Source organism: Octopus sinensis, linkage group LG15, assembly GCF_006345805.1.
Source record: "Octopus sinensis linkage group LG15, ASM634580v1, whole genome shotgun sequence".
Lineage (NCBI taxonomy): Eukaryota > Metazoa > Mollusca > Cephalopoda > Octopoda > Octopodidae > Octopus > Octopus sinensis.
Genome location: NC_043011.1, coordinates 42267305 through 42292004, shown reverse-complemented (window position 1 = coordinate 42292004; position 24700 = coordinate 42267305). Strand labels below are relative to the sequence as shown.

At 39.5% G+C, this 24700-nt stretch overlaps 1 protein-coding gene across 1 annotated transcript in view; it reads right to left on the bottom strand.

Moving 5' to 3' along the window:
- The window catches only part of LOC115219735 (ATP-dependent RNA helicase DHX8), a 40459-nt gene that overhangs the window by 2065 nt on the left and 13694 nt on the right, over nt 1-24700 (bottom strand). Inside the window, exons 6-21 of the mRNA XM_029789956.2 lie at nt 24254-24352; nt 23438-23548; nt 22214-22508; nt 19024-19124; nt 17225-17372; nt 14712-14893; nt 13540-13734; nt 11738-11923; nt 9936-10022; nt 8548-8671; nt 7934-8115; nt 6669-6809; nt 6283-6576; nt 4863-4991; nt 2994-3190; nt 1887-2066 (exon numbers count right to left, since the gene is read on the bottom strand). Of these exons, the coding sequence (XP_029645816.2) occupies nt 1887-2066; nt 2994-3190; nt 4863-4991; nt 6283-6576; nt 6669-6809; nt 7934-8115; nt 8548-8671; nt 9936-10022; nt 11738-11923; nt 13540-13734; nt 14712-14893; nt 17225-17372; nt 19024-19124; nt 22214-22508; nt 23438-23548; nt 24254-24352 (2651 nt within the window). The remainder of the gene's footprint in view (nt 1-1886; nt 2067-2993; nt 3191-4862; nt 4992-6282; nt 6577-6668; nt 6810-7933; nt 8116-8547; nt 8672-9935; nt 10023-11737; nt 11924-13539; nt 13735-14711; nt 14894-17224; nt 17373-19023; nt 19125-22213; nt 22509-23437; nt 23549-24253; nt 24353-24700) is intronic.

Genomic DNA, 24700 nt, shown 5'->3' with positions numbered 1-24700 from the left:
ACATGTCAAGTTCTTTTACAGAGCATAGGAAAACTAAAGGACCGCTGCAACAGGTGTGTGAATCTGAGAGGGGAATGTGTTGACTGAAATTATAATAAACTGATCCTCCTGTATTTTCTTTTAGCCAAAGCCAGGAACTTTTCAGCACCTCTTTGTATGGATGTGAGACAAACCTCTTGCAAGTAACTTTCTCAAGAAAATCAGATGTCTATTCTCGACAGTTAAACTAAGGCAAAAAAGAGTCCAGTGTCCAGTCAAGCAGACACTATGAAACTGCCTGCTGTAGATTAGAACTCATGACCCAGACAACTGCTAATCTTTTGTATTGGGTCATCCCATAAATAATGCGTTTTTTTTCAATTGCATGAACTAAAAGTCAGAAGGAGATGGGATAAACTACCGGCATCAACTTGCAGGTAGTAATTTTACCTTGTGCTTATTTCCTTATTCTTAGTGCAAATTTTGAAAAATCCAGTTCAATTTTAGCAGTTATTTTTTCAAAGCTATAATGGAAGTGACAAAGCATATTTGGCATATTTTGCTTTATGAGTTTAATAAAGGCAAAAATGCAATGGAAAGTGCGTGGAATATTAATGCAGTACATGGGGATCGGACAATAAGCGTAAGCCAGTGTCAATGGTGGTTCCAGAAATTTCAAGCTGGAAACTACAGCTTAGAAGCTGAGCCTCATCCTGGAAGATCTGTAGAGCTTGACAAGGACATCCTGCAAACCCTGGTCAAACAAAATCCCATCGTAACTGTTGAGGAACTATCAGAGAAGCTTGGATTTGGTCATTCAACCATTCATCAACACCTGTCAAAAGTCAGCAAATTGGGTCAATGGGTTCCTCACAAACTTTCTGAGTTTAATCACGTGCAGAGAGTGGCTGTGTGCTCTTCTTTGCTGCCATATACTCACAAACGAACCATTTTTTTTTTATCAAATAATGACTGGTGAAGAGAAATAGGTTCTCTATAAAAATGTCAAACACCGAAGGTAGGGAAAGGAGAGATACTAACACCCCAGGCTAAAGAAGGTCTTCACCCACGTAAGGTGTTGTTATGTTTGGTGGAATATGAAAGGTTTAGTCCACTTTGAACTTTTAAACCCAAACCAAACGCTAAAGATCTGCTGCGAGCAGCTTGAGCGGCTTAAGTCAAGGCTTGAAGAAAAACTATTGTGTTTGGTTTCAAGATGAAAGGTGTTCTTCCATCAGGATAATGCTTGGCCACATACAGTGAGGATGATATTCCAAAGGCTGGAGCAGTTTGAATGGGAAACAATGCCCCACCCACAATATTCACCGGAGATTGCCCCATCTGATTATCATTTATTCCACAGTCTTCAAAATCATTTGAAAAGGAAAAAATATGAATTCTGTAGACGGAGTCAGAACAGTACTAGAAGAGTGTTTGTCGTGGACAAGTGAATTTTGGAAGAGGAGCCTTGCAAGTCTACCAGATAGATGGAAGAGCATTGTAGAGAATGAAGGAAAGAATATTCTAGATCAAAAAAGAACTTTATCTTAATTTTGAAAAAATAAAAGAAGTATAAAAAAAGTACATTATTTATGGGATGACCCAATACATCATGAAGGAGTATTAATCTCCTCTAGTATGAAATAGCAGTCTCGTTTTAGATTATCACGCCCAGATCATCTGACAACCAACTTAAGCATTGTAGGATTAGAAGCTGTCTGAGCCAGGACGGGTGGCTACCATGTAGTTAAATTCAGTCTCAGAGATTCTATTACTGGCACCCTGTTGTCAAATATAGTGTTAGGGTTTAGGAAATGAAATATAAAGAAATTAGAAAACAAGTGTTAATGACATCAGAAGAGAATTGGTTAAGATTAGGATAAGAACGACTGTAGAATGCTACTTACCAGTCAGGTTGTCGGTTGAAAAGAGCACTGGACGGATGTATATAAACCATCTGACTGTCAACGAGTGTTCGATAGCCTTCTTGTGGGTCTTTTTTAGCTGCGTTGCGAAAGAAACCACTGCATATTGCTTTCTGTACATGCGCTGTGTGCTTACCACAACTGACGACATCCAATTTGTGTCTGAGGAAATGAGAGAGACAAACACAGACTCCCTTATTATAAGTTTTAATAAGAAATATCAGATATGAACTGAGGCACAGAACCCTACCCCCAAAAAATAGTTCAAATGACGAACCAATGACAAGCACAAAGGTCAACCCTGAACATGGGCAGAACATTAGATCTTTCAGCAAGGCCCGCCAGATTTATTTGATTAAATCTACCAAACTGGAAAATAGATGCAACTACAAGTAGGAAAATTATAGTATTTAAAAGAGTGAATGTTTGGGGAAGCCAGGCACTGCTATGGCTAAGTGGTTAAGAAATCCACTTGGAAAGCATGTAGTTTGGGGTTCAATCCCATTGCTCAACAATTTGGGTGACTTCTGCATCCCTGTATGTTAGCAATTCAGCAAAAAGAGACCAATAGAATAAGTCCTGGGGTTAATATGTTCAATTAAACCCTTCAAGGCAATGCCCCAGCATGGCCAGTCCAATACCCCAAACCAGTTAACAAATAAAAGAACAATTTCAAAATATTATGGAGATGTACTTGCATAGCAAGTGATTTGATCTGAGATCGTGTGCTGAAACGAAAACAATTGCAGCGTGGAAGGTGTTTGTAAGCCATTTAAGAAACACACAAAAGCCGTTCGATTCACTTCAACATTTAAATTTAAATTTGTCAAAATATTTTCGTTGCTTTAAGACCACGACCTGTTCACTGACAAAAATATTTTGACAAATTAAACTTAAATGTTGAAGTGAATCGAACGGCTTTTGTGTGTTTCTTAAATGGCTTATAAACACCTTCCATGCTGCAATTAATTTCAAAATAATCATTAATTTATTTACATATGTAAAATCATTAAACGTATTGAAAAAAAGACAATGAAAACATGGTAAAATTTTAAAAGGAAAAGTTTTAAAAGAGCAAACTGCCGGTACCTGTCCATTATGCCCAACATCTGTTTTCTGACATCTTGAGCTCTTTTTAATGTACGAATTTGGACAAAGTTTTCATAGCACCAAGGACTGGAAAATTTATTATTTCTCCAAGAATTGTAAACAGCCAACAGAGTTAAATGGTCACCTTCAGGCTGGTGGAATTTGGCCTTGCGTTGGTCTGCGAGTGCTTGTTTGTCCTGGAAAATAAGGTCAGTTTTAATGAACAATGGAATTACAACACTTTTAAAGTAGAAAGGTGTGTGTGTGTGTCTGTGTGTGAGGGTTTCCTTGTCTTGACATTTTATGATAGCTGTAAACGAGCATCACCATCATACAAGAGGTGTCTATTTCCAATCTTCCGTGAAAACATGTCTGGCCATGGAGGAATATTACTTTATTTGAAAATAAGTGAGGGTTGGTGACAGGAAGAGCCTCCAGCCAAAGAAAATCCACCTCAACAAATTCTGTCCAAGCCATGCGAGCATGGAATTGTGGAAACGTGGACGTCAGAACAATGATGACAATCCAATACATATTTCTATTTAAAAACCAATTGAGTGACAGAAGCATTCTTAATCCCCACTTAAAAGAGTATGTTGTGTTAGAACACATAATACTGCGTTATTTATCTAGAGAGAACCTCCCACATGGTCTTTTGGTGCATATAAGCACTCATGTTTTACCACTAATGTACCACAGTCTATGTTGAACATTAACAATAGTAACCTCACTGCAGTTGATTACAATAGTAACCATTCTGAAGACAAACAAGAATCACTCAAATATAATTGTAGAAATTCTTAACCCTTTTCCAGAGACTAGGAAAAGTAAATAGGTTTCATTTTTCCCTTTCTAAAATCTTTATTAGTTGAAGTAATATTTTACAGAGTATAAAGTCTGTGGTCGGTTAGTAATTCATATCTCACTGAACGATATTAACTTCTGTGTGTGTGTGGTGTGTGTGTACATGTTGAACTACACTTTCAGAGTGGTTGGCGTTAAGAAGGGCATACAGCTGTAGAAACTTTGCCAGATCAGATTGGAGCTTGGTGCAGCCTTCTGGTTTGCCGGCCCTCAGTCAATCCATCCGACCCATGCCAGCATGGAAAGTGGATGTTAAACGATGATGATGATATATAATGTATATATGTAACGGTGATGAATCCTTGATGGTGTGGAGGTGAAATGTGATTACAGGGTTCAACTTCAGAATAAAGGCTAACTCAAATATCTGACTGAGAAATGAACATTGAAATATAACTAATATAACTACAGGCACAGGAGTGGCTATGTGGTAAGTAGCTTGCTTACCAACCACATGGTTCCGGGTTCAGTCCCATTGCATGGCACCTTGGGCAAGTGTCTTCTACTATAGCCTCGGGCCGACCAAAGCCTTGTGAGTGGATTTGGTAGACGGAAACTGAAAGAAGCCCATCGCATATATATATATATATATGTGTGTGTGTGTGTGCGCGTGTGTCTTTGTGCCCACACCATTGCTTGACAACCGATGTTGGTGTGTTTATGTTTCCGTAACTTAGCAGTTTGGCAAAAGTGACCGATAGAATAAGTGCTAGGCTTACAAGGAATAAATCCCGGGGTTGATTTGTTCAACTAAAAAGGCAGTGCTCCAGCATGGTCACAGTCAAATGACTGAAACAAGTAAAAGAATAATATTCAGTTCATAAAAGATATGTGCGCGCACACACACCACACACAGATCATCATCATGGTTTCTATGGCTAGATGCCTTTCCTAATGCCAACCACTCAACAGTGTGCTGGGTGCTTTTTACATGCCACTGGCATATATATATATATATATGACAAAATATGTATATAAAGGCGTGTGTGCACGCGTATAACTAACCTTTGGTCGATAGAACACATTCTGAACAGACAACATTGATACAATTGTTAAAATTTCATCACTGCAGGATAAATGAACTGACATTATCAACATCTTGGACAACATGGGTTCCAGAGGGAATTCAGCCATCTGTAAATAGAGAAATCACAACTGTATATATACAAAAGATGGGGGTCCTGTTTATAAATGGAGAAATCACATGAGTACACAACTGAGATGAGGTATCTTCTGTGACCAGGTTTCTAACAATCAAGGTATTGGAAGAGTTTAGTAAAAAGGGCTGACAGTATGTTCCAAACACAGACCTAACAATGATAAGGGGAAGACTGGATTCTTCTCCGTTCAGCAACTGGTTCTCTCAGAGTGAGATAAAAAGAAAACCATTTTTGTGTTTGTTAATAAAAAGAAGCATCCAGATCAAGATTAAGACGAAATATCATCTCCACTTTTACACAAATTTTTCCAAAGAAATACAAACAAGACCTTCCACTTTCTCAGTCTTAAATCATTGGCATGGCTCTGGCCTGTGTATCTATCCTCGCATCATCTTTCCAGATCTTTCTTTGTCCTACCTATTTCTTTATTACCCACAAGGGGCTAAACATAGAGGGGTCAAACAAGGACAGACATAGGTATTAAGTCAATTACATCAACCCCAGTGCGTAACTGGTACTTAATTTATTGACCCCGAAAGGATGAAAGGCAAAATCGACCTCGGCGGAATTTGAACTCACAACGTAATGACAGACAAAATACCGCTAAGCATTTCGCCCGATGTGCTAACGATTCTGCCAGTTCGCCGCCTTTGTCCTACCTCCCCTATGAATTTCTTCTCTCTATCGACTCAACAACCCACATCCAAACCAATGCATACACTTGCCACAGTCTATGGCCCTAGTGTCATCTCTCTGTTTTATTCACTCATTTGTTTAACAGTGTACAACTCTCAGAGCATGTTCACCTTATTCCTCTTCCAATCACTTCACAACTCTACCACCACAATACCTCACTTCTCAGCTATACCCATGCTTCATACAGTCTTCTCCTCATAAACGTTTTATCAGTTTAACACATTAGTCACCACATGTACTCCTGGTGGCTCATCACAAACTTCACACAACTACTAGATGCATCACGAGTGGTACGTTTTCATAATTTGAGAAAATATTTCATTTTGTATCTTTGACATGGTTTCGAGGATATCTAAATAACACGAGTGCTAAATATTAAAGTTTAATTATGAAATATTGTAAAAATGCAAAAAAAAAAAAAAATTACATTTCCTTGTAATTAAAGTGTATGCAATGTGACTGCACAAAATACGTGGCATCACTGGTGTGTCCCAGTGACATGTTGTGGTGGTTAATGTGTTAAAATAATAACATCTCTGACAGGATGAGAGATGAGAGAAGCAACTTACCCTGCGGCCAAGTCTTGTCAGTAAACCTTCGTCATCCAGTGCACTCAAGGCATGAAGTTGTTCCATGGCTGAGATCAAAGTCTGCATGGGAGGCGCGTCCATGAAATCGAAGGAAAGAAGATCATTGATCCCCATGGCCTTTAGGGACAACACAGTGCTGGCCAAATTTGTGCGCTGGATCTCAGGGACATTTGTGGGTAACATCTCATCTCGATAAGCCCGTTCAGTGTAGAGTCGATAGCACTTTCCTGGACCTGTACGACCGGCACGTCCAGCCCGCTGTTTGGCTTGAGCCTGTGAAACATATAACAGACAATGTGAAATAGTGACGGGCAACCCTAATCTAACTTCACACAATGAAACACTAGAAAGGAGATTGCACTTACCTGAGATATGGGTGTCACAATAAGTTGGTCCATTCCAGTTTTAGAGTTGTATACCTTCTGTTTTACAAATCCTGGATCCACAACATAATAGATCCCATTGATGGTCAGAGAGGTTTCAGCAATGTTTGTAGCTATGACAACCTGACAAAATTGAAAAAAAAAATTACTAATTTAGCTTTATACATACATTACATAATATATAACAGGCAAATCATTTCTGTGTGTATCTTATTTTTTCACCGCTACAAAGTTCTAGTTAACATTCTACAAGTCAATCTATAAATAAATATATATATATATATATACACACACTATATAGCTTTGGGAGACAGAAATAGAAAGAAAGTAATTGTGTGTGTGTACAGAGGTTGTTTTCTTTCTACTCACAAGGCTTTGGCCAGCCTGGAGCTAAAGTAGAGGCAGTTGCTCAAGATGCCTTGTAGTGGGATTGAACTGGAAACCATGTGGTTGCAAAGTGACCTTCTTAACCACATAGCCATGCCTGGAGCATGTTTAATAATAAAAGTAACCATCATCATTGTTGTCTAACGTCTGCTTTCCATGCTGGCATGGCTTGGACGGTTTGACTGAGGACTGGCAAGCCAGAAGGCCATACCTGAGGCCATACAAGAGCCAGTCAGGCGATACTAGCACTGACTAGCAAGGCGGTGAGCTAGCAGAAACGTTAGCATGCCGGGCGAAATGCATAGCCGTATTTCGTCTGCCGCTACGTTCTGAGTTCAAATTCTGCCAAGGTCGACTTTGCCTCTCATCCTTTCGGAGGTCGATAAATTAAGTACCAGTTACGCACTGGGGTCGATGTAATCGACTTAATCCGTTTGTCTATCCTTCTTTGTCCCCTCTATGTTTAGCCCTTTGTGGGTAATAAAGAAACAGATACTAGCACTGACCACACTTGAATGGTGCCTTTTACGTGCCACCGGTATGGGAGCCAGTCAGGTGTCACTAATAAATATGAGTCTTTTCAAGCATTTTTGTTGCTTTACCAACCAATCTGTTACAACAGTAAGCAGGTAAGGAAAATACTGGATCAATCACTATTATGATAAGAGTAAATGTCTGCTGAAGAGCTTCAATAAAAATGAAACATGTCTATAGTTGTCTCCCATACTAGTTCAAGTAAAAATAATATCAGTTACTACCAACTAGCATTTTTCTTTCACTGTATATCATCGCCTATGATTTAAATTCATTCATATCCTCATCATTAAATATATTTTTATTGAACTTGACCAGTGACTTACTTTTCTTGATCCTGGTGGTGCTGGTTCAAAAATACGGGTTTGCATTTCACTGGGAAGGGCACTGTACACAGGTAAGATGATCAACTCAGGTACTTCAGGTCCCAAAGCCTTCATACGTTCGTATAAGATTTCACAGGCTGTGTCAATTTCTTCTTGACCAGTAAGGAAAAGTAATATGTCTCCTACAAGAAAGACAAACAAACATTTATTTAATCACACAGAAATTACTAGAATACCAGTTACCATAGAAACTACTACAACACTTAATGAATTTAGTAAACAGATACACATTCAGTTTTATCATATCAGCAGATTTTAGTCACCACTTCCACCAAGTCCTGATGTCTCTTAATACCACCCCTGGTTCTATGATATAAATTTTGTTTTTAAGTGATTTAATCCTTTAACATTTAAAGCGACCTAATCTGGCCAAAATATTCTACTTGTTTAATGCTCAAATTGACCATATCTGGTCTCTTGCACCTACCCAACAGTGTCATTCTAAAAATAAACAACCGCATCATTGAAATCTCAAAGCTCTCTCCTGAAGACTCACTATTAAGCATCTTCCACAGACAGACATTAAACACACACACACACACACAACTACTGACCTGGTGGCTCCATCAAGTGGATCTGCATCACAGTTATCATTGCAGCATCTAAATAATCAGTTTCAGCTTCTTTGGTGTAAAGGATCTCAACAGGATAGGCCCTGCCAGGGATTGTGAAAATGGGCTGAAAATTAATGGAAATACAAGTTTCATTTACTATTGTCGTTCATAGCAGATGAGGAGTGTAGGGCTATCTAGGAATCAAGGACTGTGTTTTGTGGCATCGCACATACAGTACAGAATCGACGGTGGTGTCAGATATGACCAGCAATTCTATGAAGATATTCCAACCATGACCATCCTGTCTTTTCCGTTTTGTTGGGAACCCAAGACTACATTATTCAATGTGGATTGTTCTAAAACAGTGAGGTGTGATTTGAGAGAGATATGGCTGCTATCTCTAGCAAGTCAAGTGACTATGTTACTTTAACATACCATGATGTGTTGTACATGTGGCAGTTTACAGATATACATGTAACATTATACCAATATGTATAATGATGTACCATACATGTGGCACTTTACAGATACATGGAATGGTTTGTTGTACATGTAGGATTGTAATGATAGGGACCTAAATTATACAAGTGGCATTCTACAGATATTTATATATATAATAGTGTTATCATACATGTGACACCTGGTAGATATACATGAAACATAGGGTTGTGTTGTACATGTAGCACTGAACAGATATACATGTGCACTTGACAGATATACATAATGGTATGTTGTACATGTGGCACCAAATAAATATATATGGTGGTGAGTTGTACATGTAAGAGTGAACAGACACAAACAGCAATGTGTGATATTTGTAAAGACCCATACATGTGGAAACTGTAGAGGAATATACAGTTCTAAGCCATACAATGCTGTCGTATGACATCAAACAACCAAATACCTAACAAAATAACTGATAATTCTAAACCATGAAATTTTATCAAAGAATAAAGCAGAAAATAAATTTTAAGATATTAAAATATAACCAACCCACCTGGTTTACAAATGCCCATGAACTATAAGTTATTATGTAATGGTTTCAAAAACCTTGTAGAAGGTATATATATAGGGAGAGTTTATGAAAAAAACAACAAAAGACGAAGACAGGTGGTGTACAAAACAAACAGATATATTAGTATAATGCTCAGGAATAGAAAAAGTCTTTTACGTTTCGAGCCTACGCTCTTCTACAGAAAGGGACACAGAAAAAACAAGGAGAGAAAAATAATGTATGTAGTGGCTAACTATCTATCATGGCGACTGCCATGATATTACAAGGTGTATAATGACCACAACAAATATAAGTGGTCAACTAAATACATGAAAAATATATGCTTGACGAAATATGTGAAATACGTAACTGAGAAATCAATGAGAATACTTACAGCTTCAAAGAAGTATTGAGAAAATTTCACTGAGTCCAGAGTAGCTGAGGTGACAATTAATTTCAATTCTTTCCGTTTCTTGACCGCCTGAGAAGATAGGACAACAAATCAGAGAATATTTACTATTTTAGATCCACTACTACTACTACTGCTGCTGTTGCTGCTACTACTACTACTATACTCACATGCCTGTAAGCTCAATACAGAGTGGGCATGGTTCACACATTTCACATCCACCATATAAACGCAAACATACATGTGTGTACTTGTGTATACACGCACACATTGTATATGTACATCTTTGATGATTAATTAGTATCAAATCTTGATGTTACACAATTATACACGAGTGGACAAAAGAAAGTGACACTCAGCACATTTGGTAAGAGTTACATATGTTATTTAACAACCGTTATTAATTAATATAAAGTGAAACTAACTCTAGAAAATTACTATTTATAAATCTCATAACGAGAAATATTCAGCAACAGTACATTGGAGTAAAGATTATTTGCGAACATAACCAGGACTGCCATGTTATGTTGGCAAATAATCTTTACTCCAAAGTACTGTCGCTGAATATCTCTCATTGTGAGATTTACAAATAGTAATTTTCTAATCTATAAATGAGCGACTAGTTGTCACTTTGAAAACTATTTATTTCAAATGGGAATTTGGCAGCACCAACACTAGCCAAACAATTATTCTGTGCTGATGAAGGGAAATAACTTGGTAATCACGATACACACATTGCTTTGAGCTGAGTGGGGGTGCTAGATTCCCTTGTTTGAAAAATGTTAGGACACAGATCATGTCATATAGCCAGCTGGAGAAGGAGACGATGTCTCCTGGGACCTAAATTACAGCAACATTCGTCCTAAACCAGGACTACCATGTTTATGTTGGCAAATAATCTTTACTCCAAAGCTAACTCTGTCCTTATATATAGCACCGGTTTCTTCACAACAGTATCAATCTATAGTATAATCTTTTCTACTCTAGGCACAAGGCCCGAAATCTTTGGGGAGTGGGGCCAGTCGATTAGATCGACACTTGTACGCAAATGGTACTTAATTTATAGACCCCGCGAAAAGATGAAAGGCAAAATCGACCTCGGAGGAATTTGAACTCAGAACATAAAGACAGATGAAATACTACTAAGCATTTCGCCCGGAGTGCTAACGTTTCTGCCAGCTTGCCACCAGTGCATTGGCGTATATTAATTCATCGAATATCACAGTGGTGTATATTAATTTATGAAATTAATGCAGGAGTGTATATAAATTTATCAAGCACAAACTGGTATATATCTGATCTCTTCAGCCATGACTTTTGTGGTATGACTGCAGCTTTAACCTTTCTTACACACAAACACACACAGAGTAATACTATAGGTGTTTCACACAATTACACCACTACCACAATAGTTCACAATATTTGAACTACAAAAAGGCAGCGAGCTGGCAGAACCGTTAGCATGCCGGGCAAAATGCTTAGCGGTATTTCATCTGTCTGTATGTTCTGAGTTCAAATTCCACTGAGGTCGACTTTGCTTTTAATCCTTTCATGGTCGATAAATTAAGTATCCAGTTGCATACTAGGGTTGATTTAATCGACTGCCCCTTCCCCCTTCCCCAAAAATTTCGGGCCTTTTGCCTAGAGTAGAAAAGAATATTTGAACTACAAAAAAAAATTTTTTAAATAAAAAAACAAAACATGAGATGAGATGTTAAATGTGAAATGAAAGTTATAGAATTATCAATTAACTGAATGAATACCAATTAATTAAGTTTACTACATACCGCTTTCAGTAAGCCAAACAATACATCTGTGTGGATTGTTCGTTCGTGAGCCTCATCCAACATGATTACAGCATATTGTAGCAAATCTGGATCAATCAGACATTCTCTCAGCAACATACCATCTGTCATGTATTTGATCTTTGTCTCAGGACTGGTGCAGTCTTCAAAACGGATGGTGTAACCAACCTGTCGAACAAAAAATATAACAGAATAAATGTGACACAACCAAGCATCATTTCCACCCAGTCAACCACCCAAATATAAGCTATCAGCTCTTTTATTCTTTCCTTTGTTTCGGACATATGACTGTGGCCAGGCTAGAGCACCATCTTTAGTCGAACAAATCAACCCCAGAATTTATTCTTTCTAAGCCTAGTACTTATTGTATCTTTTAGTGAACAGCTAAGTTACAGGGATGTAAACACCCCAACATTGGTTGTCAAGCAATGGGGGGGGGGGGCAAACACAGACACACAAATATATACATACAATATACATATATATATATATATATATATATAGACAGGCTTCTTTCAGTTTTCGTCTACCAAATCTACTCACAAGGCTTTGGTCGACCCATGACAATAATAGAAGACACTCGCCCAAGGTGCCATACAGTGGAATGAGAACCCGGAACCATGTGGTTGGTAAGCAAACTACTTACCACACAGCTACTCCTGCATCTGTGTTGTTTATTTTCTAGTTTGTCTGCTGGTTTCTTCATTCTAAATCCATTCTGTTAACTCTAAAACTATTGAACCAATAAAATCTAAATCTTTAATCAAGTTTGTTGTTTTTTTTTATATTTGAAATTTTTTTTTAAGATTATCCTATTTTAAATTTACATATTTGTTTTTTCCACCATGTCATTTGAATATTTAATTTCACATTCTACTTCAACTTAATGAGTCCTATCAACAGCTGTAATGACAGTCACTCACTCACTCATGTCAATGGCGCTGGGGGTCATCCCAAGTTAGTGGCCCTACAAACATCATCATGCATAGAGCTGACCAGGTCCACCAGTACCTCCCATCACTGGCAATCCCATGCCAAGCCCCTGGGGATCTTCTTTAATCATGTCCAGCCATCCTGGTATAGTGCCTGCTGCCATGGGGCCTCTTTCAACCCAGATTTTCTGTGCCAAACAAGAGTAAGGCCCATAGGATGATCTGGCAAGAGGCACACACAGAGCTCTCCACTGGAAATGTGATGGTACCATCTGATGTTTCCGGTGGTCCTTAGGGATCTGCTACCAAAGTCACTGATCCTCTTTGCCAGAGTCTTCAGGTGAGTCAAGTGAAGACCAAGCTGTTGCATGTCGACAACGGCCCAGACCCTCCATTGCTCCATATTGGCCCTGATGTTATGAGGCTTGTCAGCTCCTTCATCTACCTGGGCTCTAACAGTCAGCAACAATGGAAACCTGATCCCAGAGATCAACCACAAAAGTGGTCTGGTAGCTGGGGTCATGCACTCCCTATGGAAACTCCTTTGGCACCACTGCTTCATCTCCCAGAAGACAAAGCTCTGCATCTAAAACAAGTCAGTTCTCTCCATAATAATAGTCAAAAGTATGAACTATATTGAAATACTGCCCACATCTTTACAGTTACCAACCCCTCATCTGCTCGGTCATCTCCTTTTTACGACTAACACAGCTTGTATTATTACTTCTTGTCTGTGCCTCTCTCTCACCAGATTTTTAGGGAAGAAACAATGAAAATGTGTTTATTAAAGAAGGGGAACGGCAATGAAATGGTGTTGTGAGGTTAAAAACAGAAACTTAAGGAATTACTTACCTCTTGTCCTAAACGGCAACCAAATTCTTCAGCAACTCTTTTAGCCACTGACATGGCTGCCACACGTCTGGGTTGGGTGCAGCCAATTTTACCTCGAATTGTGTAACCTGCTTCAGCTAAATACTGCGTGATCTGGGTTGTTTTGCCAGAACCAGTTTCACCGATAACAATAAGAATCTGGTTATCGTTGACAGCCTTTTGAGTGAAAGAAAAACAAAAATGTAAATGCATAAAGTAAATATATCTATAGCACACACACACACACACAAATATATATTTATACATATCATATCTGCAGGCTTGGATCCTCATTATTTAGTGTAGTTTAAGTTCAGTTAGAAGAAATGAGAGAAAAATTAGATTTATAAATCTTTGTCCTCATTTAAAGTCCAGCTTCCATGCTGGAATGGGTTAGACAGTCCAACAGGGTCTGACGAGTGATAGGACTACATCATAAACCAATGACTACTTTGCCTCGATGTCCATGGTCGGATGCCCTTCCTAACCAAACAGTGAACTTCATAACTTGCTAAGCCATAACATTTCATTGTGTCGCAGAACAGCAAGTGAAACCATCAGTCTCCGAACTTCACCAATGGAAGAATTTGAACTCAGTACCAGAATTCAACAAAGCATTCACCAATTACACAATATTGTGGCAGATTACAGAGGCGGAATTCACCTCCCCATAGAACCAGTTTACAGTGGTGAAGTGTACCTCTCCACTTATTTACAACTCACTGTAGAGAACTGTGCCTCTCCACAGGTATTTAAAGCCTGATATCGGACAAGAATAGTTTCTGCTACTGAGCATAGTGCTGTACCATTTACAAGAAATGAACCTCTTCTGATTCAAATCCTCATCAACTACATTTACAAATTTCTCAATTAAAGACAACTATCTTCTTACAGCAAATACATTGTTGAAGACGATGCTAGTGATACTTAAAACATGCATGGTGGTGGTGATGATGACGATGATGATAGTGCTAATAATGGTGGTGGTGTTGGTAGTGATAATGATGATGATGATGGTAGAGGTGATGATGATGGTGGTGATATTAAACACATCTTTATTATAGTAAAATCAATCATGACAATGAAACAAAGTGTGTGGATGTTGTTGGGGGAGTTGCCATCCACAAGGTTATTAATGTCAGCAATTATCTCACCTTCGTTAATTCATCTTTCAGTTTATAAATGGGCAAACTCTGACGTTGTTCCAATATGGATTTCTTTTCCTTTTTCCCATACGAGGCTTTGGATCCTCCAGTAATGTGTTTTTTCCACTCAGGGATATCGTTTGGCATCATCCCCACTCCCCGCATATTAGCAGCCAATTTACGTCCTTCCACTGAATACAAAGAAACACCAATAGAATTACAATTAATTCAAAATCAATAATTAACACACAAATATTTTACAACTTCACTGCAACATTAGTTAAACTGATATTAATTTATTATTCAAAATAAGTGCAATACAAATACTGGGAGTGATTTAATTGATAGAACCCATTCCTAAAATCTGTGACATATCTGCAAATGTCTTAAGTGAATGTATAAATTTTAATCTATATAGATCCAGTAAAATTTTGGAAACCAGTTTATTACTTGTCCAAAGACTGTGTCCACTCTTTATCATATCTAGAGGGCAACTGGGAATTCCTGTAAGACAGCTTGCCGAGTGACACAGATCAAGTCTGTGACTGGTGCAAAGTTCCTTTGAGACCCAGGGAAACGTGGTGGTGGAACAATACTGTAGACAGGGCCATTAGAGCAAAGAAACAGGCCTGAAAAAGTTGGGGTAGCAGGGAACTGTATCAGATAGCCAGAATGGAAGCTAGAAGACAAGTATATCTAGCCAAGGGAGAAGCAGAAATGAAGAAGTTTGCCTTTGTTCAGCGCCATGAGGACCAACGAACTGAAATATTCTGGATTGCAAAACAGTGTGTGTGAGAGAAAATTGTGATGTCATAGGAGAAAAATGTGCTTGCATGGATGATGGTGCAAAGAAAGAGGCTTAGAGATGCCATTATGAAAGACTGCTGAACGTGGAGAATGAATGGGAGGAGAGTCTGCTAAATGTTGACCCAACTGAAGGACCAGCTATCCAAATTGACAGTACCCTGGTAGATAAAGCAATTAAAAATATGAAGACAAGGAAAGCTCCCAGCCCAACAGGAATCACCATTGAGATGCTTAAAATATCTGACGGTGTGGGTTATGGTTTAATCACCCATATTGTAATTCAGGTGGTTCATGAAGGAGTCATACCCAATGATTTGTGTAGCAGCACCATAGTCAACTGTTACAAAGGTAAAGGTGATACCTTAGATAGAAATAATTACAGAGGTATCAAATTGTTGGATCAGGTGATGAAAGTTGTGGAGAGAGTCAAAGCCCAACTAATCAAAGAGAGAGTTAGTCTAGATGAGATGCAGTTTGGCTTTGTACCAGGGAGAAGCACCACTGATGCTATATTTCTGATAAGGCAAGTGCAGGAGAAATACCTAGCCAAAGATAAACCTCTGTACTTGGCTTTTGCTGACTTGGAGAAGCTTTTCACAGAGTTGTGTGATACATTATCTGGTGGTCAATGGGGAAGCTGGGATTAGACGAGTGATTCGTGAAAGCCGTACAAGCCTTGTACAGGGATGTTACCAGTAAGATGAGGGTGGGCAACAAGTACAGTGAAGAATTCAGGGTACAAATAGGGGTTTACCAAGAACTGATGCTCAGCCCCCTCTTGTTCATCATTGTCCTCCAGGAAATAACGGAGGAATTCAAGACAGGCTGCCCCTGAGAGCTCCTCTATGCTGATGACTTTGCTCTTATAGCTGAGCCACTACCTAAGCTAGAGAAGAAGTTCTAGGTATGGAAACAAGGTCTAGAATCAAAGGCCCTTAGAGTTAACCTAGCAAAAACCAAAGTCATAATAAGTAGGAAGGCAGACAAATCACAAATCACTTCAGGTAGATGGCCCTGCTCAATCTGTAGAAAAGATGCAGGTAGAAACTCCATAAGATGCACTCAGTGTAAACTTTGGACACACAAAAGGTGCAGCAGCATCAAAGGAAAGTTAGCAGAGAAACTAATTTTTTACGTGGAAGGTGCACAGGCATCATAAATGCTGAACATGTGAAAAAAATAGACTCCATTAACTACCAGTGGGGTGCAAGCTAGAGGTAGTAGATAGCTTCTGGTATTTAGGCGACCAGGTAGTAGTGGAGGTGGTTGTTCTGAGAGCATAGCTGTGAGAATACGATTAGGCTAGGAAAAGTTCAGAGAGCTCATACCCCCGTTGGCAACAAAGTGCCTCTCTTTCAGAGTGAAAGGCAGATTGTTCTAAGTTCAAATACTGCTGCAGCAATTAGCCTGTGACCTTATACATGGGGGATAACTTGGAGAGTCAAGTTGAGTGGGAAATATGTCTCTCTTTATGGTTGAGTGATTCCGTGTGTGGGACAGCACTCAACTGAACATACTCTTAATGCACTGGTCCATTGACAAAACATTTGTGGAGCAAAACATATTAGCAACAATCTGAAGAAATAAGGAGAGTGAGAGAGGAAGAGGATAGAGAAAAAGAAAAGGGGTAGAGAGAAGGAGAGAGGTGCAGAGTGAGGATACAGAATGGTAAAGAGAAAATGCTATAATTTAAATTGAGTGGAAAATTTAGTAACCTTCAGGCATTGGATCTATCCAGTGGTTATTTAACCCCGAAGGAATGTTGTCCATCTCAGCCTCCCTCTGAGCTTGCTTTAACTCCCTGCGTTCTTTCTGAAGAGCAGTCTGCATCATTGCTGATTGAGATAATGAGCCATCAGGATTCTGGAATAATAATAATAATAATAATAATAATAATAATAATAATAATAAAATAATAATAATAACAACAATAATAATAATAATAATTATATAATAATAATAATAATAATAATAAAGAGTTGAACTGCAATTAAATGTTTATTGTTTCTTTACTTTCTGGAAGTGTAACATTAATCTTATAACAACAGCAACAACGGTTTCAAATTTTGGCACAAGGCCAGCAAAACTAGATTACATTGATCCCAGTGCTCAGCTGGTATTTATTTATATTGACCGTGAAAAGATCAGGGGCAAAATCAACCTTGGTGGAATTTGAACTACGTTAACCGGACAGGCAAAAAGCTGCAAAGCATTTCACCCAACATGCTACCAATTCTGCCATTTTGCTGCTTTAATGATTATCATAATAATAACAATTAAATATTCAAACTTTGAATTCCATCGTAGGGACAAGATTACAGATTATGGGGAAACCTCAACACTAATAAGGTATTTGCCTTACTGACTCTGGAAAGACAAAAAAACAAATCTAACCTCAATGCGGTTTGAGCTCAGAATGTGAAACTATGACTCTAACACCGTCTAAACAATGATAATTATAATGTTATCCTCTGCAGAGTGGTTGGTGTTAGGAAGGGCATCCAGCCATAAAATCCCTTCCAAAACAGAGTAGCCTAGGGTAGTTTTTCTACCTTGCCAGCTCCTGTCATCCATCCTACCCATGCATGCATGGGAGATGGATGTTAAACAACAATGATGATGATGATATAGACACAATGTCCGAATTACTGAGTGTGGAGAGTACAGTTGATCACAACAATGCCCAGTATTTGATTGGTACTCTATTTTATTGACCCTGGGAAAGTGAAAGGAGTAGCCAACCTCTGCAGGATTTGAACTGTGAACATAGAGGATAGTAACTAAACACCAAACAGTTCGTCCAGTCAACTAAATATGGTTTGATATAATCAATCATAACTTTGAAGGTGGCCTTGCTCCAGCATGACCACAGTCCAATGAGTGAATGTCATAAAAGAATATGTGTATTGAGGCATGGCCCTTTATTTTAATGACTCCTGGAAGGATGAAAGACAAAGTGGACCTTAAGTTGATTGCAAATTCAGAACTAAAAGGGATGTAAATACCACAAGGCATGTTGTCACTCAACCAATTCCATCATCCACAGCCCTGATAATAATTGTTGCAACAAAAAAAAAAAAAAAGGGCACAATACCTGGAATTTGAGGAGAAAGAGGTGAAGCAATGCCAACAGCACCAGTACAATAAAGTAAAACCAGTGCTTTATTTTATTGAGGCCAGGGGGATGAAAAGTAAAGTTGACCCTAGGGGGATTTGAACTCAACACATAAAGCACCAGAAGGATACTACAAGACATTTTGTTCAACACAACATGAATGAATAAAAAAACAAACAAACAGCTAAAATCAGCAGAAAGCGTGGTAGGAAAAGAGGAAAAGTATACAGATCTATGGACATTTATTTCACTATTTAAGAGTTACATCAAGAAAGCAACTGGCTTGAAACCTCCTTCCCTGTCAAATATGAGTGTATAAGGAGTTAAATCTTGCACCCGTGTGTGTATGTGTGTGTGCTGAGGGGAGGGGTTATTTAACAAAACAGTGTAAACCATTACCTTGACAATCTTCACAGGACTCAAGTCAAGACCCCCTTGACGGCCGTGGCCCTGTAGAAATGGTGGTTCCTCTTCTACAAGTTCTATTTCTATATCTTCATCTGCAGGAGGAAAGCAAAAAAAAAAAATACAAAAACAGATATAAAGGAAATAATGAACAGAAGAGTAAAAATCACAGACAAACGTTCCATACATACATACATACATACATACATATATAAAGTATAAAGAAAGGAAAAAAATATGTAGGTGTAGATGATCTTTAATTCAAATCCAAGTTGGTACAAATCCAATATAAAGTTATACAAATTGTTTCAGAGTCTAATTATTTCCAAAGACAAAAACGAAAAAGTATCTTGAAATAAAAATTAGATTTCCTTATACTTTATTTATTGATTTTGCAAATACTAAATATCTATTTTATATATATTCTTTGCTTGGATTGTACTGGTGGGTGTTTGACATCCCTTTGAAGGATTTTGATCCTCACCTCTTTTATATATATATATATATCTATCCGACAAATGAAGTGAGTTCATGGCTCGCAGGACTGCCAGCAGTGCTAACCTTGGATTGTAGAGTGACCCACTGATCTTGAGGAGACCTACTGAGTCAAGTATATTAAGACCAAAATCAAATGGAAATTGTCGTTAAGATACCCGTGCCGGTGGCATGTAGAAGCACCATCCGAATGTGGCTGATGCCAGCGCCGCCTGACTGGCGTTCATGCCAGTGGAATGTAAAAAGCACTAACCGATCGTGGCTGTTTGCCAGCCTCCTCTGGCCCCTGTGCTGGTGGCACGTAAAAAGCACTTACTACACTCACAGAGTGGTTGGCATTAGGAAGGGCATCCAGCTGTAAATACTCTGCCAGATCAGACTGGAGCCTGGCGCAGCCTCCTGGCTTCCCAGACCCCGGTCAAACCGTCCAATCCATGCCAGCATGGAAAACGGACATTAAATGATGATGATGATGATATATATATATACTAGAATACGAATAGTCTGGGCAAAGTTTAGAAAGCTCCTACCCCTACTGGTGACAAAGGGTCTCTCGCACAGAGTGAAAGGTAGATTGTACGATGCATGTGTGTGAATTGCCATGTTTCAAGGTAGTGAAACATGGGCTATGACTGCAGAGGACATGCGTAGACTTGAAAGAAATGAAGCTAGCATGATCCGCTGGATGTGTAATGCCAGTGTGCACACATGACAGAGTGTAAGCGCCCTGAGAGAAATGCTGGACATAAGAAGCATCAGATGTGGTGTGCAGGGCGGTGAGCTGGCAGAAACATTAGCACGCCGGGCGAAATGCATAGCGGTATTTCGTCTGCCGGTTCGTTCTGAGTTCAAATTCCACCGAGGTCGACTTTGCCTTTCATCCTTTCGGGGTCGATTAAATAAGTACCAGATATAATCGACTTAATCCGTTTGTCTGTCCTAGTTTGCCCTCTCTGTGTTTAGCCCCTTGTGGGTAGTAAAGAAATAGATGTGGTGTGCAAGAGAGATGTTTGCGCTGGTATGGTCAGGTACTGCGGATGGATGAGGGGAGATGTGTGAAGAAGTGCCACTCCCAAACAGCTGAAGGTATCTGGGGAAGAGGTAGACCCAGGAAGACATGGGATGAGGTAGTCAAGCATGACCTTCAAACGTTGGGCCTCACAGAGGCAATGACGAAAGACCGAGATCTCCGGAGATATGCTGTGACTGCAAAGACCTGACAAATAATGTGAGTTCATGGCTGCTTCCTGCACCAGTTTCGCATAGCCTCAGCCCATCCAAAGTACCTTGGATTGCAGAACGACCTGCTGTGCTTATCTTGGATTGTAGGGTGAACTGCTGTGCTTGAGGAGACCTATTGAGTCAAGTACAGCAACATCAAAATAAATATGAAGTGGAAATTGTAGTTATGATACCTGTGCCGACGGCACATAAAAAGCACCATCCGAACGTGGCTGATGCCAGCGCCGCCTTGACTGGCTTCTGTGCTGGTGGCACATGACCTGCTGTGCTTGAGGAGACCTATTGAGTCATGTACATCAACATCAAATGGAAATTGTAGTTGTGATACCTGTGCCGGTGGCACGTAAAAAGCACCATCCGAATGTTGCTAATGCCAGCGCCGCCTTGACTGGCTTCTGTGCCGGTGACACGTAAAAAGCACCAACCGATTGTGGCCGCTGCCAGCCTCTGCTGGCACGTAAAAAGCACCCACTACACTCACGGAGTGGTTGGTGTTAGGAAGGGCATCCAGCTGTAGAAACACTGCCAGATCAGACTGGAGCCTGGTGCAGCCTCCTGGCTTCCCAGACCCCGGTCGAACCGTCCAACCCGTGCTAGCATGGAAAACAGACGTTAAACGATGATGATGATGATATATAATTATATATACACATACCATCATTTTAATTTTTACTTTTCAATGCTTGGAATCATAATTAGCATGGTCATGTCAGAACAAGGGGACTACACACACACAACAGGCTTCTTCCAGGTCCTTTTCACTCCCAAGACATCAATCAACCCATGGAAATGGTAGACGACAAAAAAAGACCAACAAACAGTGACCGTACATCATCATCATCATTTAGCGTCCGCTTTCCATGCTAGCATGGGTTGGACGGTTCAACTGCGGTCTGTGAAGCCAGAAGGCTGCATCAGGCCCAGTCTGATCTGGCAGTGTTTCTACGGCTGGATGCCCTTCCTAACGCCAACCACTCCGTGAGTGTAGAGGGTGCTTTTTACGTGCCACCCACACAGGTGCCAGACGGAGCTGGCAAACGGCCATGGACGGATGGTGCTTTTTACATGCCACCGGCACGGGGGCCAGGCAAGGCTGGCAACGGCCACGAACGGATGGTGCTTTTACGTGCCACCGACAGGGAGCCAGGCGAGGCTGGCAACGGCCACGAACGGATGGTGCTACGTGCCACCGGCACGAACAAACCCTAAACTCCATGGTTCCAAAGCAAACTTCTTAATTATATGGCCATGCCTGGATACACATATTCTTTCATGACTTTCATTCATTGGACTGTGGTCATGCTGGAGCAAGGCCTCCTTCAAAGTTATGATTTATCATATCAAACCAGTACTTGACTGGTATTTATTTTATCAACCTTGGAAGGTGGCAAGATAATAAAGCTAGTCAGGACAGAATTAAAAATCGTCTATAAAGGGACAGACTTACCTGAATCATCGTCTTTTGGTATCAAGCCAGTCTCCTCATCAAAATCAGGAAGCTCTGACTTATCAATACAATTGGCAGCAATCATTTGTTTGATTTCCCAGCGTTCAGGTGACGAAATACGCTTCACTCTGTTCCTATCTGCAATAGCATCTTCTGGTTCTGGAATGTTTATCAATGGCATTGATGATGGTCGGTCAGGATTTCGAGATTGAATCTCTTCATCTTTCACTTCCCCACCAACAAGGCGTCGTGTACGCTCCACATCCAGATCTTCTCCAGTTTCTTGATCAACATCCTAATTCAAAATAGGAGAAAAATTTTTATAATTATCATTCACTGGCAAAGACAATAAAGAATAAAATAATATCATCATAATTATCCAGTGTTTTAAATCTGGGTTTTGTCCCCGTTAATGGGGCGGTGGCTGGATCTACCTCAATGCCATAGAAACTGAAGTAGGTAGATGCAGCCTACCCCAACCTTTGGGCTGGCTGGTGCCCATTCTCCTTTGCTATCATGAGGCTTTTTTGGAGTTGCATTTTCTACAAGGTGCATGCCCTTGCTTACCCTCAACCTCAGCTTCTAGACATGAGTGGTCCCGAAACCAAGGCTTCTATCACAATTTTTAAGAAATGCGGCAGAAAACTAGCTAGGAAGGCAGGGATGCTATTCCCTGAGACCCCTTTCGGAGCCCCACTAGGTTGAATTTTTGACACAAGGTCAGCAATTTTAAGTGGAGGGGACAAGTTGATTATATCAACTCTGATGCTTCACTGCTACTTAATTTCATCATCATTACCTTTATACGTCGGTTTTCCATGCTGGCATGGTTTGGACAGTTTGACAGGAGCTGGCAGCCAGAGATTTGCACTAGGTTCCAATAGTTTGTTCTGGCATGGTTTCTATGACTAGGTACCTTTCCTAATGCCCACCACTTTACAAAGTGTACTGGGTGCTTTTTAAATGGTGCCAACACAGGTACATTTTACTTGACTGGTAGTACTTTATTTTATCAACTCTGGAGGGATGCAATGTAAAACTGATCTTAGTTGGATTTGAGCTCAGAATGCACAGAACCAGAACTGCCATTTTGTCCAATATGCTAATAATTCTGCCAGCTTGCTGCCCTAGTAACAAAAATAATATTAAAGATGCTGATTTGTGTTCATGAGGCAAATCTAAGAACAAGAAACCTGACAGAAATATTGAAGAATTTGTACTCACCTTCATCGACAGACTGGTTTTAATGCCTGTGAATGACAACACCTTCACCTTGACTTTCAAACCTCTCTGTACAACCTCATTCACATCGGTCACACGACCCTCTCGACGTAACTGGAAAAAGAACCACAGATATTTATAAAATTATACAACATGAAATGTTGATGAATCATTTTTTTGTTTAAAGAGACTTAAAACCAAAAATTTGGGTGAACGGGTGGAATTGATTCAATTGATTTTAGTAGCATGATTACAAAATAAAATACATATTTTATCAACTCTGGAAGGAGGATTTATAAATGGACAGCAGCAGGATTAGAACTCAGATGAAACAGCATGAAAACCACAAGGCATTTAATCCCTTGCTTTATGACATCCACCATTCACTGAACTGACCTCTGCAATAAGGAATTACCATAATTTCTGTAGATTCCTTCTTTGTGGAAGTACATAGTGGTTGTAGCCAAGATAATGGTAGTTGTGATTCTCCAGTAGGCATTCTAGTTGTGTTCTTCATTATTGCAGTTCTTTAAGACGATAGTCATTAAAAGAACCTCAAAAAGAGAAGAAGAGGGTCAAACGAATTCATAAATGAAAGAGATGATGGTTACCATCAGACCTGCTGGACAACCACAAGCAGTGTTTGTCAGTTAAAAAGACAAACAGAATTATGCATGTAAACCTGAAGATTTCATGCAATACATCGATGGTTGATTACATATTTATTTACAAAAGGTAAGTGAAAAATGGGGAAATCAGTTTCTGAAGGAAAAAAAGAAAAAAGGGAAAATAAAAATTTATCCAAAAACATTAGAATACCTGAGAAATGTGAACAAGCCCTTCCCATCGTTTTCGGAGACCTTCAAGTTGAACGAAACAACCAAACTGCATAATAGTTGTAACTTTGCCATTGTAGATCTAAAGAAACAACAACAAACAAAAAAGAAACATTATTACAAGGTAACAGTAAAGAAGAAATACAAGACAGGTAGACAGAGTAGCAATAGAAATATGAGACAGGTAGACAAAGTAGCAATAGAAATATGAGACAGATGGACAGGATAGCAATAGAAATATGAGACAGGTAGACAGAGTAGCAATAAAAATATGAGACAGGTAGACAGGATAGCAATAGAAATATGAGACAGGTAGACAGGATAGCAACAGAAATATGAGACAGGTAGACAGAGTAGCAACAGAAATATGAGACAGGTAGACAGTGTAGCAACAGAAATATTAGACAGGTAGACAGTGTAGCAACAGAAA